General features: G+C 47.5%; 1 protein-coding gene across 2 annotated transcripts in view; it reads right to left on the bottom strand.

Moving 5' to 3' along the window:
• Positions 1-19121, bottom strand: part of INPP5D (inositol polyphosphate-5-phosphatase D) — a 111165-nt gene that overhangs the window by 40844 nt on the left and 51200 nt on the right. For both annotated transcript variants that reach the window (XM_032355203.1, XM_032355204.1), the window contains exons 5-9: positions 17147-17287; positions 7769-7856; positions 3488-3568; positions 3251-3322; positions 2115-2238 (exon numbers count right to left, since the gene is read on the bottom strand). In XM_032355203.1, the coding sequence (XP_032211094.1) occupies positions 2115-2238; positions 3251-3322; positions 3488-3568; positions 7769-7856; positions 17147-17287 (506 nt within the window). The remainder of the gene's footprint in view (positions 1-2114; positions 2239-3250; positions 3323-3487; positions 3569-7768; positions 7857-17146; positions 17288-19121) is intronic.

The raw sequence follows: 19121 nt of genomic DNA, 5'->3' as shown, positions 1-19121 counted from the left end.
GGTTGGCAGGATCTGGGCATCCATGCTTCTCTTTCTAAGGGCTTGTGAACCCCCACTGTACAGTGTATCTCGACTCGAGCTGGGGTCTCTCAGGGCACCTCTTCTCCAGCTTGGCTCTTTCACCCATCCCTGATTTGATGGCAAATTTCACACCGTCCAGAATTCCACAAAGGAATATATTCACCCTCCAGGCGGTCAACCCATCATCATTGCTGTCCATTCCATAGAACATCTCCAACTTTTACTTTGGCATTCAGGGCCCTGTCCACATCTGGGACCCCATGCCCTGCTGCTCCTCCCTTTGGGCCACAAGGGACATGGGATTTCCCTAACAAATCTGCTCCAGCACAGGCCATTCTCAGTCCCAGGGTCCTCCCCTAGTTTATGCTTGGTGAACTCCTATTCACCCTTCAAAGCCCTAGACAGAGCCATCTGTGGTGTGAAGCCTCCCTACACACCCCACAACAGAGCTAATCAATCCTCCTTCTAGGCCAACCTCCCATCTGACACACAGTCTAATACATGCTCACAGGTCAACTCTCCCTTCTACGACACTACATCTCTGAGGGGCTCTAACTTAGGGTTGGTCCATGGAAAATACTCCAAAGAGAAAATGTCCATTGAATTAAATTGGCAAGGGTTCACAGTGCTTCCCAGTACCTGGGAGGGATTTCCTGCAGTTCAGAAACCTTGAGCTGGTTAGAGCAGTCAGGCTCTCTGGCACTCTGTCTCCTCATCCTCGGCTTTGGTTTCCTCTTCTCCCCCTTTCAGCTGTAACTCATTCTGTGTGTGACGCGTGAGAGGAAAGCATGGCTCTAAGTGGATCACTCTCAACACACCATCTCTTGGCCCAATGCGGCAGTGGATGAGGGAGCCGTCTCAACACTGATCTCAACTATGCATCAACAGGACAGCTGGTCACTCTCCAGGGTCTACGGACTTCATTCCCTGGTCCCTCCTCGCTGCTCTGTGCTGCCTTACCTTGGAAGGATCATTACAGCGATGATGGTGTTTAATTGAGCACCTACTACCTACTGTGAAGTTTATCTATTTAAGACTCAGGGCTGCCATGACAAGAGTCATCAAGATCCTTTTGACAAGAGTACACTGAGCGTCAGAGACATCTGGGCTCTAGACCAGGGTCACAAGCGGCCAAGCTGGGATATGAGGCTAGACTCTTAACTTCCTCCCTGTGCTATTTACGCTCTTCCCCTCCCTGAATGGAGCTGGTCCCCAGACTCCCTCTCCACCTGCTGCCCTGAGAGCATCCCTCGGACTCTGGGGGCACCGCCCAGATGGGACTTGGCAGCAAGAGGCTGCAAGATGGGCCATGCCCCTGGGGGGTAGACCTCCAGTGCGTGGCCTCTGCCTGGACACTCTGCCAGGGTTCAGGGCTGCGGCAGGACATAGAGGGGTACTCTCATATGCACTAGGTCCTCCACCTCTCACAACAGGCCTAGGAGAAATCCATTATGATGATGATATGATTCCCATTTCACAGATGAGGAAAATGAGGCCCAGAGAGCTTAAGTAACCAGGCCAACATGATCTTGCCAGCCAGTGGCAGAGCCTACGTCTGAACTGGGCAGCCCAGCTGCGAGGGCTACCTGCACGCTTATCCCTGTCTTGTGAGGCCCCAAGGTGGCACTTAGTATCTGGTCTCCCTTCCCGCCCCTCTGGAGGTCCAGCCATACTGGACATTATTTGTAGGGCTCGGCTGTCAAGCCAGTAGCTGCCATCTGAATAGACAACCCAGGTCTGGCGTTCCTGATGGGATGAGGCTGGGGCACGTGAACCTGGGGACTGTGGGTGTCTCCTAGTGGGGAGGCGTGTCGTCACAGAGAACAGCCCCCCAGGGCCACGCCTTTAAGCTCACTTCCCCAGGGTCTGGTGGAAGGAGGCGAAACGTATGGGAAGGCCTCGAGAAGGAGGGGTGTGTGAGGTGGGCCTGAGAGCTGGCTCGGGGTTCCACAGACAGGGTGAGGGGAGGCGGTGAGAGCCTAGCGCAGGGGCGGATGTGGCTGGCAGGACTCCTCCTCCGGCTGTTCTGTGAAGAGCCGGTCCACGAGGAGCAGCACAGCAGGATGAGAGCACCATGGTGGCAGGGGTCTTACTCTTGTTGTGGGGGTAGAACTTGTCCTCGGAACCGTCCTTGCCCTTCTTCATTATCAGCTTCCCAGACTCAACATCGACTTTGAGCTGCAGTTTCTGAGGGATCCCCAGAGACTCCGACTTGACCTGCAAGGAAGAGCGGGGTGGGGAGATGTGGTCATCCTCGCTGTGCGTGGGCTCCGGGGTCCAGCCCGGGAGTCCCCTGCCTGTGTGGCTGGGCGGCCCCTGGCCAGTCCAGCCCTGGCATCCCAGGTGGTGCCATCGGACTTCAACCTCTGAGCATCCCTCACCCCAGAGCCCAAGTCCACGTTTCTACAGGCAGCCCCCCGAGAACCACGGAACTGTGCAAAAGACCCCGGCTATGCCTAGTACACCCATCGCCTGTTCTGCCAACGGGTTTGGAGCAGGGAGCAGGTGAACTACTGGAGAATAAGTCAGTCTCACCTCCATGTGACAACACTCATTCATCTGATGTGCCGTCGACTTCCCAGAAAGGATGTTAGTAACAGATTTCAGCTCCTGGGCATTGTTACAACTAACCATTGAACGTTTACTGATAATAATTAGGAAAAAGACAGTTGTCTAGCAGGCACACTCAGAAGCTGAAGACATAAATATAGAATTATCATCAGGGCCAGAAAGGCCTTTGGGTGGGGGGCATCTTGTCCCGTGTTTCTGAATGTGGGACCAGGGCTAGGCTGCCTACCTACACCAGGATCTCTGTGGATTATTAAGAAAAACAAATTTCTGGGCCTGAGCTAGGAGGTTCTAACTCAGTCACTCTCGGGGAATTCATGGGAATTATATATTTTTCCAACTTCTCCCTTGAGGCACTACTTTGCAGCTAGTTTCAGTGCGGGGGGAGGTGAGGGGGTGCTGTCTGATGTCACTCACTGCGCCCATTTGGAGAAGGACACAGTGTGCAGCATCTTGGGCTGAGAAGGCCTTCTCTGGGGAGCCTCTCCTGAAGGTTGCACAGACCTGTCTGGGTGCCCATTCTCCACCGGTGGCTCTGCCAGCCACCACCCTCAGTGTTGGGCTCCTTGCCCTTGGACAGCTGAGCCAAGATCTGTCCTTCCACAGGGACAAGAATGGTCCCCAGCCTCCAACTGTGGAATACAAGGACACAGCCACTTACCTCAAAGGTGACTGGAGGGATGAGGGAACGCCGGTGGGGAGACTCGGCTCCTTCGTGCAGCAAGGCCTTGACCTGTGGATGTAAACACACAGGGCCCTTCAGGCGGGGAGGGGCAGGGAAGGCAGATTCCTTTGGAGGACAGGGTCAAAGGGAGCCTACAGCCTGTACCCTTGGGCATTGTCTAAGCAAAGAGAGGGCCAAAAAGAAGCCAAGAGAAGCTGCAGGATCCCTCAGTACCTTATCTTCAATGGAGGACAGTAGACTTGTCAGTTGGCTGAGCTTGGCCACCATGTTGACTGGATTGGCCTCACCAGGCACCTGAGGAAAAGGACAAGTAAGGACAGCAGTCACAGAGTGTCAGCCACGGACAGGCGCTCCGCTGGGCCCTTTCCACACTCCAGCTCATTTCGCCCTCTCCGTACTATGATAATTCCCCTTTGCCGACAAGGAAATTAGAGCTACCTATAATCACCTCAAGATTATAATGGCCAAAAAGCAAACCTTCATTTCATCTCCCCTCTTAAACCTGCTTCTCCAACTGCTGCATACCTCATCCACTCAGGTGCTTAAACAAAATTCTAGGATTGGCCTTGATCATGACCTTTGCTCCCCCTTACCTCAATTCCAGTGCTGCTTCTCCTCTACTTCTAAAATACAGCCATCTCACTGCTGGAACCCACCACTGGGAGAAAATTATCCATGCTCCTTGCCCTGCCCTCTAAGACTCTGTATGATAACCCGTCATCCCCAGCCACTCCCATCCTCACCTCTGACCTGCCTGTGGCCTTGACCTTATACTCCCTGAGGAATTCCCAGAGACACGGAGGTCACCTGGGGAGACCACACTAGCAAAAGTAGCCATGAGGGCATCTCTGTCAAACCATCCTGCTTTGTTTCTTATCAGTCACCTTGGTCATGCATTTGTTCATTGTGCCTTCCCTGCTGGAACATGAGCCCTGTGAGAACTGGGACTGTGAGGATGGTGTTCAGTGCTGTGATCTGGGTGCTCGGAACAGCGCCTGGCCAAGAAGGTGCTCGGTCAAGTTCAACCCACACAGGAGTCCCAGAGAGCTGAAGTTACTCGCCTGAGGACACATTGCTAGTGAAAGGCAGAGCAGGACTTGAATCCGTGACTGTCTGGAGACCCGGTCCACAGTCTCAAGCATCTACTCCCAGAACCAGTATTTACAAAGCATCTACTCTGTGACAGGTGAGTGGTCACACATGTGGAATTAAGGACACCATCCCTGCCTTTCAGAAGTTGGAGGATAAAATCAGACATGTGTATGGAACAGAATGAGGGTTATCACCAACCCTGTGAAGTCCCTTTACCCCAGCCCTTGCTTAGAAAATCAGCCAGGCTACACTTGCCTCTGACCTCAAATTTCCACGCCTTCCCCCACCACTTGAAAGTACTACGGGTACCAGCCCCACCGGCTACCACGACCACCCCCAACCACCACCACCATCACCCCTTGCAACTGTCCTAGCTTCGTCAACACTTCAAACACATCAGATTTGCAACACTTTCTCCGATTATTTTGGTTTTGCCCTGCTGCTCAACAAAGCTCACAATCAGCCTGTGCTTATTATCATCGCTTATCATCCATGAGTGAAAAGCCTCGAGGTATGGAAAGGAAGGAGATATGGAATGGAGGGAGAGACATGGGTTGGGGGGGTGGGGGGTGGAACAGACTGGCTGGTCAGCCGTGGGGCAATTCAGGATTCCTTTGCTTTGGGTGGTTTTTCTCATAAAGAATTGAAGAGATCATAGATTCAACCGCTTCTTTTCCCTCTCAGACACTTGGATTAGTGACCCACTTGCCACCTGGGGCAGTCACCCTACAGTTCGAGGCTGGTATCTTGCCCTCTCTTCTGAGTCTGTGTCTTATTATTAACCAAGTGTAAATGAAGTTATTGACAAACAGGGAGCCTGTTCTTGAAACAAAAGTTATTAACATGATGGTGAAGCTTTGCCTGCCGGTCTGTCTCCCGGTGGGAAGAACATACAGAACAGGATGTGTTCTTCCATGACGCCAAGCACGTTTTAAATGCATCCACTCATCTAATCCTCGTGGGAACATTCTTCTAATCCTTGCTTTTCGGAGGGGAAACTGAGTCAGAGTGGTGCGTCAACGTGTCCAAGGTCACACAGCTACTGGAGACCTGAGACGTGAATGTAAATGTAGCCCCGGGTTCTCAGCTGATGGCAATTTTGCCCACCAAAGGGCATTTGACAATGTCTGGAGACATTTCGGGTAGTCACAGCTGAGGGGATGCTAGTGGCATCAAGCCAGTAGAGACAAGGAGGTGTTAACATGCTACGACGCACAGGATAGTCCCCCACCACCAAGAATAATCTGGCCCCAAATGTCACTCAGGTCAAGGCTGAGGACATAATTCACAGCTTAGCCTAGAAGTGAGCGAACTGGCCTGAATGTATGATACCCATAACCGGTCCAGTTATTTTACTTCGGTTTTTAGTTGCCCTTTGAAAGGGAGGATGTGGGTTCCAAGGTTAACGACTCTTTCTCACATGGGGCAGAGCCATGTCTCCCAGCCCTTGAGGTCCGCAGTCATGGTTGATAATGTTGCATTTGCCCCTCCCATCCGTTCTCAAATTCTACACGGGGGCCCGGGGGCCCCAGCCGGTGTCGCCAACCAGAGGGGAAGGGCCACATGTCAGTGGAGTAGGGCAGTCAGTTGCCTCATACAAGCGATTTCAGTCACTGTTTCACAGAACCCTGCGGTGGCAGACACGCTCTGCCCATTCCACAGATGCGGAAAACAAGCACCAGTCGGGGGGTGGGGCCATTACTGCACTCAGCTGTTTCTCATCTTGGGGACAGTGTTCCTTCCTCGACCTCAGGCAGCCTTCCCACTTCCTCCTCTACCTGTGAATTTCTGAAGGCATCAAGAATGACCTCTCTGCGATTTTTTTTATGAGTCAGGGTCTCGTAAGGGAGAGTGGGAACAAGAACCCTTTCTCTCGGTCCGTGTCTATTGAATCCACCTTGTCCCTGCTCAGTCTTGTCACTGAAAGTAAACACCAGCTGGCGGGTTGGCTTAACTCTCTGGGGGCCTCACCCTCTTCTGATCTGTTTCAAAGATGTGGGTGTGTGGTCTTCTGTTCAAACTATTTAAATGTTAGTGTCTGGCAGGGCCCCTGATTTGCCTAGATTTGCTTTTACTTTCCCAGAAATTAACGTCTCATCGTTCACTTCAAGGAAAGCAAAATTACCTTTCCAATTTCTGGGTGACTTTTTAAGTTCACAATAGCACATAGACCTTTTCTCAGTTAAAAAATCTCTAGCAAACAGTCTGGTCAAGGCTGAAGTCCCCTTGGCCTAGCCTCTTCTCCCTCATCCTAGCCCTCCACGTGGTGACCAGAGGAGCCCTTTGGGTTCCAGTCTTTCTGGTCCGATGTCCACACATGTATCATTTATCGACTATTCTGCCATTTGCTTTTTTCTGCCCCCCAGTATGCCTTGGGGAATCTGTCCACATCAGTGTGCCCACCTTAGAACAGAATTCTGGGGCATACTTTAACCAATTCCACATTTGGGTGGTTTCCAAGGTTTTTTGTGTTTTTAGAGACAAAGCCACAATAAACATCTCTGCCCAGTAGACAGCTGTCTACATATAGAACTGCTTGCTTGAAGGATGTGTGCGTTTTAACATTGCCACTGCAGGTGGACAAATGGCTTTTCAGAAAATCTCCCTTTTTAAATTCACTCCCAGCCACAGAGCAGAGTGGTGACCCTATGTGAGTCCCTGACCCCAGAACCCCGAGTCATAAGGTTGAACTTCTTTTCATGTATATATATTGGTCATTCCTATCCCTCTTCAGTAACACAGCCTTTCTTTATAACCTCTCCGCATTTTAAAACTTGGGTTTTTCCTTCATTATTTGGAGGAGGTTTTGTTTTTGTTAACATCTGAATCCTTTGTCCCTTATATCTGTTGCATGTACTCTCTCTGGAGATATGGCTTTTGCTTTTTTTTTTTTTTTTACCTCTCCTGGTGACAACCTCTGGATGCACACAGCTTTGCTCAGTGGATGACTTGGCCTTGGCCCCTGCCAGACTGTGAGCCTTTTGGGGGAGGGGCAGGGAGCACTTTCGCCCTGCTCTTTTTGGGGCAAGAGGCAGGATCAAGCATTTAGGCACCTCACATTCTTCTTTCCCAATAGTTTCCCAGGAGCAGTGATTTTTTTAAAAGGCTCTTCCCGGCTTCCCTATTTAGCACCTACTAGTTTCTGCTGATGGGTGAGTAATTTGAATTTTTTTTCCTTAAATCAAAATCAGGCAGCAGGGAAATGCCTTACCGGAGGAACAGAGTTTTGAGACTCCCAGCCCCCCTCCCCATGTTCTGGTGGTCTAGCCAACTCCGGGCAGGAGAGCACAGCAGAGGTGGGGGCTCCCTTCTGAGCCCTCGCGACTCCTGCTACCTTCTCCCCCACCCCTCACCCCCACCCCGGGTTTATCAGTCTCGTCTTTTCAACCCCGAAGCCTTTACCTGAGGCCGTGGACGGAGGCCTGGGGAGAGCTGCTGGTCAAACAACCTTTGCAGAGACTCCAAGGAGGGGAGGGTCCGGAGGACTTCGCTGGGAGCAGGGGACAAGGTGAAGGTCAAGGATTAGTCAGGACCCAGATGAGGCATCGCAGGCTTTAGCTGGAGGCACGGTCACACCCCATCTGGCAAAGGCAGAGATCCTTCCCAGAAGGACAAGCCCAGGCAAAGATCCCAGGCCTGCCAGTGTTGGCCCACCCCCACCCCAGCCCCCCATCCCAGCCCCCCACTTCTTCCCATCCCCCATCCCGGGCCGAACTGAAGTCATGATGCGTAGACCTGATTTACCTCTGGTTAGCCAGACTCGGAGCCTGCAAGTAATTGGAATCTAGAGTCACGAAACTACTTTGAAATCACTGAGTAAGCCATGGTTCCCGACCTTCGGTGTTTATAAGAATCGCAAACACTTCGGAGTGTTAAAAATGCAAATTTCTGGGCCCCAACCAGATTTGGTCTGGAATCTGCATTTTAAATGTGTGCCCCAGGGGCTTCCAGTGCCGGTGTTCTGAGCATTCTGGTTCAAATCCCCTGCTCACTACTGAGGTGGACACCTGGAGAGATTTTTCAATGTCTAATTCATCCACGACTCCTACACCAGAGCTACCCATTCTTCGTTCCCGTCATATTGGTTTATGCTAGGCAGCAGACAATTTTGAGTTCTATTTCTCACTTAGGATTTCACCCAAAACTTCATGTATTTACCTGCTTAACATTCTGTCGGTTTCCAAATATTCTATTGAGAAAATGTGCCAAAATGAATTGCTAGATATCTGGGTTATTTTGAGATCTTGTTGATTACAAATAAAGACTGCTCTGAACAGATTGTCCCTACAGCTTTTCTTATTTTCAATTACAATTTTATGATGAGTGATGGTGTCCAATCACGGGCCTCAGGTACTGTCTGAGCCTACTCATTTGAGGTAATGTCTGCCTTCTTTCTGTGATCTTCTCCTTTCTCTTTTAGTGGGTGTAACAGTGCATTTCAGTATTGATACATTGACAGAATGTCTTTAATTTATTGTCTTTAAACATTTTTCTACATGGTTGGTTTCTACTATATTTCTCTTTGTATACACTGCTTGTGTCCTTTGTCACTGTCCTGTTGGAAATTTTGTTAGAATTTTTAGACATTGGTATAAACTCAGCACACCGCTTTGCTTTATATTTAATCTAGATGTTGTAAGGATTTTTTCCCCCATTCTGTTATTGTCATCCTAGGCAGGCTGGATCTCATTGTACAATACCTGGTACCTAGGGGTGCCTGAGTGGCTCAGTGGGTTAAAATACCTGGTACCTTTTTATTGTTCAATTTTTCATCTTTTCCTTGGTAATTCTTTGCTTACCTTTGTTAAGAATGTATCATCAGCAATTATTTGCTCATTTTTACGTTGGTTTCTCACTTGCTTTTTTAGAGTTATATATGGCTTTTTCTTGTTGATATTACACATTCATTCTTAATTTCTCATCTAGAATTTTTTTTTATATATATGTAGTGGAATTAATTCATCTTTCTCTGTCTTGCTATTCAATCCCACTCAACAGTGCTCACTCTTTTTTCCATCATTTCCTTGAGTTAGTCCATTGCATAAGCTCTTTTTTTTTTTTTTTTTTTTAAAGTTTTTATTTATTTATTTATTTGACAGAGAGAGATTACAAGTAGGCAGAGAGGCAGAGAGAGAGAGGAGGAAGCAGGCTCCCTGCTGAGCAGAGAGCCCGATGCGGGACTCGATCCCAGGACCCTGAGATCATGACCTGAGCCGAAGGCAGCGGCTTAACCCACTGAGCCACCCAGGCGCCCGCATAAGCTCTTCTTGAGCATGGAAGAATTTGTTTTTAGGCTCTATATCATTCATTTAACCAAAAATCCAGAGCTTCCAGCATGCACCAGGTGTGTCACAGATTTCAGATTTAGGATGTCTCACAGCTTGGGGCCTGGGGGGATGGTGTTACAGCCTTCCGACTTTGAAGGAGGTCACACAAGGCTTTCCCTTTGGGGACCAAGGATGGGGGGCAGGGAGCTGACTTGCGGGGGCGGGGGGAGGGCAACTGGGTTTTGGGTTTCCCCACCCCTTCCGCCAGAGCTCCAGCATCGGTGTACAGTGACACTCCCTTTAAACTGTCATTGTCAGAAAAGAATTCTGGGTTAAAAACAAAAAACCAAAATTCCAAGGCACTAATTCAGAATACACTTTAACATCAAATAGATCTCCCTCACTGTTTTCCTTTTTCAAAATGTTATCTTAAAAACACAAATAGACATACAGAAGCTGAATCCTTAGGGCTTTCTAACAGTGATGCTGGTTTTCTTTGTATTTTTAAGCTTTGTAAATGTTTGAGAAAACTGACTGGCTCCCAGATGTGTCTGGGGGTGTTGGTTAGGGTCAGAATGACAAGTGACACATTGTGACTTCAGCTGGAAGGCTTCAGAAGAACTGGCCTTGTCATACAGAAAGGATTTGTCTGTGGACGTGGAAACCATGAGCAGGGTCCCTGGAAAACCTGTCCAGTATCAGGTCATCAGCTCAAAGGAAGCCAGGGGACCAAGACTGAGAAGGCTGTGGTCCTGGGGTAGGTCACACCCCAGAGACAGTTCATTAGGGACTCAGACCCACTGTCCCAGCCTTCCCAGAGTGAGCATCCCGTCTCTACCCTATTCTCAGCAAGTTGGCTCATTTCCCCAAGCTTCCTATTTCAGTATCCAGCCAGAACATCCAGCACGCCCCAACCCAGAACTCCAGACTCAGAAGTACTGCTCTGACTAGATGTGGTTTTCTTAACTTTTGCCTTCTCTAGTCTTTGCTTCCTTTTCTCATCTTTCTTTGGCAAAAAATTTCCACACAGTGTGAAATTAGGTGATAAAGGGCATCTCTTTTTCTTTTGTTCAAATATTTAATGGAATGACTGTATTATTTCCCTACCAGGTGTAACTGGTTTTACATTGACATCTACTACATTAGTAAGAAGGTACCCTTCTATCCTTTTTTTTTTTTTTTTTTGTAGTTTTTCTAAAAATTAGAAATTACTTTTTTGTGGAGGCCCATGGATGACTCGGTCAGTTAAGCATCTGATTCTTGATCTTGATCTTGACTCAAGTCATGATCTCAGGGTGTGGGATAGAGCCCTGGCTCAGGCTCTGTGCTCCGTAGGGAGTCTGCTGGAGATTCTCCCTCTCCCTCTTCCCCTCCCTTCCTTCTCTAAAAAAAAAAAAAAAAGACTTCTTTTTTCTTTTTAAATCACATATTGTTAGAATGCCTATGCAAATGATTCTTTCATTTTTAAAAAAATATTTTATTTATTTGACAGAGAGAGAGAGAGAGAGCTCACAAGTAGGCAGAGAGGCAGGAAGAGAGAGAGAGGAGGAAGCAGGCACCCCGTTGAGCAGAGAGCCCGATGCTGGGCTCCATCTCAGGACCCTGAGATCAAAACCTGAGCCGAAGGCAGAGGCTTTAACCCACTGAGCCACACAGGTGCCTCAATTCTTTCATCTTTTAATCTACTAAATTATGGTGTTTTCTTTACATTGACTCTTCTTTGAAGTGAGTTCTTAGATAAAGCCTCTATTTTTCTTTCTTTTTTAAGAATGCTTCATGCCCAAGGTGGAGCCCAACACGAGGTTTTAACTCACGACCCTGAGATCAAGCCCTGAGCTAAGATGAAGAGTCAGACACTTATGGGGGGCGCCTAGGTGGCTCAGTGGGTTAAAGCCTCTGCCTTTGGCTCAGGTCATGATCCCAGGGTTCTGGGATCAAGTCCTGCATCGGGCTCTCTGCTCAGCAGGGAGCCTGCTTCTCCCCCGACTCTCTGCCTGCCTCTCTGCCTACTTGTGATCTCTGTCAAATAAATAAATAAATAAATAATCTTAAAACAAAACAAAAAAAAGAGTCAGGCACTTATGGAACCATGGGGTGGTTAAGTGGGTTAAGTGTCTGTCTTTGGATCAGGTCACAATCCTGCAGTCGTGGGATCAAGCCCTGAACAGGGTTCTCTGCTCAGCAGGAAGACTCTTTCCCCTTCTCCCACTCTCCTGCCTGTGTCTGTCAAATAAATAAATAAAATGTTAAAAATAAGTAAACTAAAATTGTAATTGATTTTTTTCCTATTTCTGGTTTTATTTTTACCATCCCAACCCTCCCTCCCCAGCTCTTTTCCTTGCCAGTTGTTGTTATTGTTTATTTGCTCAACAGAGATTTCTTAAAGACTCTGTTCTGTTCACTGCAGTATCTCCAGCCCCTGGAATAGCAGGGGGCGGCATGAATCCAGCGCATGATCTTGGTGCGTGAACACGGAATAAACAAAATGTTTCGGATACTGTGCTGGATGTGGGAACTATCAAGGCAATGAGGACACAGCCCATGATACCTTCAAGAGACTCACAGTCTGGATTTAGGTTGTGTGTTTGACTCATTATTGTCCTCCCTTTTCCATATTGGAGCATCTCAGGCTATGGCTTTTCCTCCAAATCATGCTTTGGCTGCATTGCAGAGTTCTGACGACAAAGGTTTGTTTACTCTGTGCCCCCCCGCCCTCCCAACCTACCCATGTAGGCTCTCCTTGTGTCAGTTCCTCCTTTAATTCAGCTGCTATTCAGGAGGCGATCTAAAAGCATCCAGGTGGTCGGGTGGTTGTGGCTAGTGTTCTTATTTGTTTCTATTTTCGTCACATCGTGTTCTGGGCACATAGAAATGAACACTTTCACTTTGGGTGTATTCATATCCAGCTGCACAGGAACCTGCTGGTTTCTTCTTTTGAAAATCACCAGCACTCTAAGATTTCAGGGGGAAAAAATTCTCGGATCCTCATTCAAGTTAACCCCCTGTGACTAGAACACTTCCACAATTTTTTTTTTTTTTTAATCTGCAAAGACTCGATGTGCACCTGAGTGACACCCAGGTTCAGTTAATCCGAGGTTCGTTGTCTTCTCCTTGGAGATACCTCCTTTGGAATTTATATCATCAGACCGTGGGAATAACATTAAGTATTGTAATTTTTGCTGTCTGTAATTACTTACTTTCTGAAGTCATCTTCCCTTGTGTTTTAGAAACTTTATCGGAAGAGATTTAGATGGTGCTATTTGGTTATTCTGCTAATTGGATCTTTATAAGGCTTCTCAGTACTTGGATTTAGGTCCTTTACAAGTCCAGGGAACTGTTTTCTTATCTATATTCCCCAACAATTATGCATCATTTTTTTCCCTTCTTTCTTGAGAGCCCACCTGCCAAATCTTAGTTGAATCTCTATGCCCTCTTTCCAAAAACTATCCATTTTTTTTTAGTGATACGCATTCTTCACCTGTGCTTAGTTAGCTCTCCGGTGTCTTCTATAGATACCTCTCTGACATTCTGCTCTGTTTTGTGATTTAATTTTCAGATTTGATTTGAAAGCTGTGGTTTGGTTTTTATGGCCTCCAATGAAGTAGTTATAATGCCAGTGAAGTATTTTTGTTTTGAGTTTATTCACCTATTAAAATCTTAACCAAGGGGCGCCTGGTGGCTCAGTCGGTTAACCATCTGACTTTTGGCTTCAGCTCAGGTCATGATCTCAGGGGTCATGAAATCGAGCCCTGCACTGCCTCTGTGCTGGATGAGGAGCCTGTCTGGGATTCTCTCTCTCCCTCGGCTCCCCATCCCTGTTGCATGCCAGAGTGCTGTCAGGAAAAAAATAATCTTAATCCCACTCTCATTAATAGGCAAAGTATTCTCTTCCACACTCGGACATTTTACTTTAGAATTCCACCTGGGGTTCCTCTCATTTCTCTATTTCAAGGGTTACCAAATACTTCCAGACTCTGGGGACCTTGTTCTCTCTTTTTTTTTTCCTCTGGAAAATTCTCTGTCTGGTTCTAGAAAATATAACTCAGGTCCCAAATCTTGGTTAAGCCTTTATGCTGCAGACATTCAGACACACATAACTGGCGTGACATTTGACAGGGGAGGCTCTTGAACTGTTTCTCACTCCTCGGTTCTCTGTGACCTTCCCAACTGGGGACGTTCTTGTTGGACCAGGTGGTCTGAGTGGATGGACCCAGTAACCTCTTCCAGCTCCTTCTCCTGCACCCCACGTCAAAACGTCCAGCCTGGACCCCATCTCCTTTCTCTTTCCCCCTGTGGTGACCTCACCCCACTTGTCTCTCGGCTTAAAGTGCGAACTGCAGGCTGATGAGTCCCAGATGGAGACCCAGGCCTGAGGTCTTGGGGGCTCAAAAGTTCTAGCATAACTTCACGGTTGGTTGGTGGTTCAGTTGCTGGGTTGCCTCAGAGCTCAGACAAAGACCTCCCCCGGCTCCACGTCCTCCCCCTCGACCTCTTGTTTTTTAGTAACTGGCATCATCACCCATTTGGCTGCTTTCACCAAAACCCAGGGTTCACCCTTCATTCCTCTTCCCCAGACCCTATATCCACACAGGCAGCGAGTATGGCCACTCTACCACCCACCCATATGCCAGGTCACACCACACTCAGCACCTGCACGTCCACACACCCTTGGGTCATCACATTTAACTAAGATCTATCAGCCACTCTCCTGTGTCAGGCATTGTCCTCAACCCCGGGACTCAGCAGGAAGCAGAACAGACACAGATCCCTGCCTTCCCTGCTCACGAGCTGCCCACATGTCACAAGTCCCAAGTTCGGAACTGCTCTCCCTGCATTGGATCAGCCTCCTGAAATCCATGCTCCACCGCCAGCTTGGATCATGGCACGATTGTCTAAAATCTCTAGAGTCTCATGAGGTATACATGTGGTGGCTCCTGCTTGACATTGCCAGATAAAACATGGGACACCTAGCTGAATTTGAATTTCAGATAAAGATGGAGCATCTACTAGTATAAGTATATCCCAGCTGCACATGGGATATACTTATCCTAAAAAAAAAAACCCTTTTTGTGATTTATCTAAAACTCAGACTGAACTAAAATTCATCCTGGGTCTGGCCCACTCTATGCCTGCCTCTCCTCAGCCTCTGCTCCTAACACTTTCCTTCCTTTATTACGCTCCAGCCATACAGACTTTCTCTTCTTTGCAGGCTGGCCTCATTCCTGCTTCAGGACCTTTCTTCTTGACATCTGTCTGCTACAGTGCTAGATGGCTAGCTCCCCTTTATCCCCAGGGTCCCAGCTCCAACACCACCTCAGAGAGGCCTCCTTAACCCACAGAGACACTGGGAACCTCCCACCCAATGTCTCTGTCACTTGAGCCTGTTTTATTTTGTCATAATGTTTATTAAAATTATCTTTATTTACAGACAATCTGCTGTTGTGCCCTTCACTAAGACATCTGCTCCAACAAGGTCTAAAAGAACAGAAATCTTGTGCATTGTGTTCACGACTATATCCTAGTACCTAGCACAGAGTTCAGAGGAGGCATACCTATTTGTTAAGTAAATAACTGAAGGAATGAGTGAATGAACTGAACCCCTGTTCCAAACAAAGTAGTTTGAAAACAACAAGTTCATGGTTAGGGATTGGGAGACAGAACTGCCTCTATGTCAGATTTTCTAAAATTCCAGTCCCTAGTTAACCAAGTCTCCAAGCCTGGCTATGCTTTTGCCTATAATGGTGAGGACAGACGGACATTACAGTGTCCCTAATTCTAGCTAGAAGTTAACTCTCCCATAAATAGAGATGTGGAAGAGCAGTAAGACAAAGGAAGCTTTTCCCGGAGCACAGAGAAGTAGGCCACTGGGGAAGCTGCTGTGTCCATAAAATAAGGTGTCCCGATCCAGTAGCACAGGTGGGGGACTGCAGAAGTACCTTGTGAGTGGGGGAGGCCAGTGGAAAGACCAGGAGGGATATTTCCTCCCAAACAAGGAAGCAGCAAAAACAGGACGTCCATCAGAACACAAATAGCTCGTTCTGTCTTCATGAAACTGTTTCTCTTAAAAAGAAAGTGCCATGTGTGTGTGTTTTCCCTCGTGATACATGATTTATAACAACAGCATCAAATGGGAAAATAGCTCTCCAAGGAAATCTCTAAAAATGATGGCTCCAGGTCCAATTGGCTGAGACCGTGTGAGCTGAAAGCCAATTCACTGAAATGAGACCTGACTGGCCAATTCGATGAGTGCTCCATTTACCAAGGAAATTATCTGTTACCAAACGTACGGATTGTGCTTTTGAAGGAGGAAAGTTCAATTGGATTACTGATGATGAAAGATTTGTTTTTGGATATTAACTAAGCCAAGATGGATACGGCTGCAGAGAAACTGACAAGAGAGTTCTGAGGCTGCTGTACATTTATAATAAAACACAACACTTTATATAGTCTGAGAGTCTCACCCACAGAAAATGCTATTTTTCCAACCAAAATGTTGACCCTTCATTTATGATGGGATTTTTTCGGCTCCTTTGGATTTCTCTCAGATGCCTTTTGAATGGGGTTTTCTATTTTCAAGCATTTTTTTTTTTAATACCCTTTATTATTTATTTATTTTTTAAAGATTTTATTTATTTGAGAAAGAGAGAGCACAGCGAGAAAGAGAAAGAGAGAAACACAGCGAGCGAGGCAACACAAACAAGCGAAGTGAGAGAGGAGGAAGCAGACTCCCCACTGAGCAGGTCGCCTGATGCTGGGCTCAATCTCAGGACCCTGAGATCATGACCTAAGCCGAAGGCAGACACTTAACCAACTAAGCCACACAGGCGCCCATTTTTCAAGCATTTACAATAGCCTTCTGTCAGTTCTTCAGATAGCACTGCAGCCTTAATTTTGCCCTTTTCACAATTAAAATGTAAATAAACTTTAAGTTAATCTTAGCTTTCAATAAGGTAAAATGAAAAATTCTAAAAATCTGAAAGACATGGGAATTTCTACCAATTGGTCATTCAGTGAATTCAGCGTCAGAAAACGAAAGTTTTGGTGCATTAGCTCGCTCTACCAAACTGCCATCACGGGCATCAGCCTCCCCGGCAGAACGTCGGCTGCCTTCAATTTATTTCCTCTTGGAGTGCTCATGGACTTGTCCAATGTGCCAGCTGCAGCAAGAAGGCAGACTTACTGCTGGATCTTGAGCAAGTGTAAAAGGGCCAGCCGTGTCCTCCTACTCACCCCCTCCTACAGCAACTGGCCTCAAATTAACTTTAGTTTAAAAAAAAAAGAAAAGAAGAAGAAGAAAAGAAAGCCACAGTTCGAATACCATGAAAACAAAACCTTGCAACAACCACAAAGATTTCTAAGCTCTGCCAACTGCCCAATTATTCTGAGGACATCAGAGGCATCTGGAGAGCTAGGCAGAGGGCAGGGGTCACTCTAATGAGCTGCTTCTCTCACTGAGGCCTGTCCCCCCAACCCTCCACATCCCTGGGGGCCACCTGACCCACAGAGCCATTACCCATAAAGCTCCTTGCACAGGAGCGTGGTCAGTTTCTTCAGATGAGGGAGGCTGCTGGAGCCCGTCTTCACAAAGTCAGAATCCAGGGCAAGCTGAGTGCTTAAATAATCTTGGATGGCTTTAAGATGCTCTTCTGGAAGTCTGAAAATAAAAGAAAGAGAAACATGCCTCTTCTGTGCCTTTGGCCACAAACACCAAAGTGAAAGAAGAAATTTCATTGTCAGTGTCTCCGGCTGAGACACTGTCCTTCAGGAGAACATGGGCATGCTCCCGGATGGCGCCCCTGGTCTCACCGAGGGCTAGAGAATCAGTCCAAGCAAGGTTAAATAAAGGATGGGGGAGGGAGGATGCCTCTTCACCCACCCATAAAGTCTTTTTCCCAAGCCCATACTTAGAAGGAAGAGATACTGGCTAGAAATGCTTATCCTTTTTTTTTTTTTTTTTTTAAGATTTTGTTTATTTTTTAAAAGATTTTATTTATTTATTAATTTGACAGACAGAGATCACAAGTAGGCAGAGAGGCAGGTAGAGAGAGGCGGGAAACAGGCTCCTTGCTGAGCAGGGATCCCGATGTGGGGCTCAATCCCAAGACCCTGGGATCATGACCTGAGCCGAAGGCAGAGGCTTTAACCCACTGAGCCACCCAGGTGCCCCTAAAAATGCTTATCCTTTATGAAGGAGACAAAGCAACTTGAGAAACTGTCAGCAGACTTGTTTCCCTACCTCATTTACTTCTAAAGACAGCATCTGGGGGCTGAGGGATGCTTAGTGGAGAGATGGCAAATGGCTCTAGGTCACATACCAACTCCAGAGTCATGGCCGAAGGCCACCTGGAGCTCTGTGCTGAGGACATTCTGAGCTGTCCTGGGGTCCACGGGGAAGTCTGTGTGGTGAGTGATGGGCTGGGAATATGGTAGTGGGCCCAGGTGCCCTGCCCTTGCTCTCAGGGCTCTGGCTCAGCCCCTTTGGTTCCTGGGTGGGCGAGGCACACACGGGCAGGGCAAGCTCACTGCGCACAGTGGCCCCCAGGGAGGCAGAGCCCAAGCTGGATGGCACCAGGGCTGTCTTGGAGGTCTGATGGTCCCTCTACGTTCTCTTGCCATTTTTTTGTTCCAGGTAACTGTGAGTGAGTCTTTGTTCCTGTAGTGACTGCAGTCACAGTCACAGCAACTATTTCCTGGGCATAACCCTACACTTACTCTGCTAAGCACCTCATGCCCATTTCCCCTTTAATCCCCAAACTAACGTTAGGACGCAGCTGTTATGATCCTTCTTATTTTACAGATGAGCAAACTGAGCCAGAAGGTTGTAGATCTACCTGGGTAAAAAAACTATTACAAGCTTTAAAAGTCTTTGCTCTAGCCTTGACATTTAATCAAGTTGGAGCTGGAGGACACAGGTTTTTTCCCCCAGAGGATCCCTGAAAGAATGAAAAGCTCCTGCTCTCCAGACTGAAAGGGCCATTGACCATTTTGACTTCTTTAGATTGGAAACAGTTTACATGCCCATCACCTTCCTAACACTGAACGTTAATCTACGTTCATTCCGGGTCTTGATGTTCTAAAAATCCAGTTTCTGCCCAAGTCTATTTCTGAAAAGGACAGAGTCGCTCCCATGGTATTAACATACGTATTTTAACAGTTCTAGTGACTATTGACTCTTAACTCTGAGACCACCAGTGGTTGAAGCAGGAAGCTGTCTTTGTTAAGACGTTCATTGTAGGACAGCAGTGACATAAAGATGTGGACTCTGTTCATCAGAGAAGCTTGATTTCCTCCAGCAGTCTTGCCATAACTATTAACTATGACCTAACTGATTAGATGTAATCAACTTGCACAAAAGACCGGGCAGGTTATCTTACAATTAAAAAGAATAATCTAGGGGCCCCTGGGTGGCTCAGTCAGTTAAGCATTTGCCTTCAGCTCAGATCATGATCCCAGGGTCCTGGGATGGACAAACCCCTGCTCCCCTCACC

The sequence above is a fragment of the Mustela erminea genome, chromosome 8 (assembly GCF_009829155.1).
Source record: "Mustela erminea isolate mMusErm1 chromosome 8, mMusErm1.Pri, whole genome shotgun sequence".
Lineage (NCBI taxonomy): Eukaryota > Metazoa > Chordata > Mammalia > Carnivora > Mustelidae > Mustela > Mustela erminea.
This window is presented reverse-complemented; position numbering and strand designations above follow the sequence as displayed.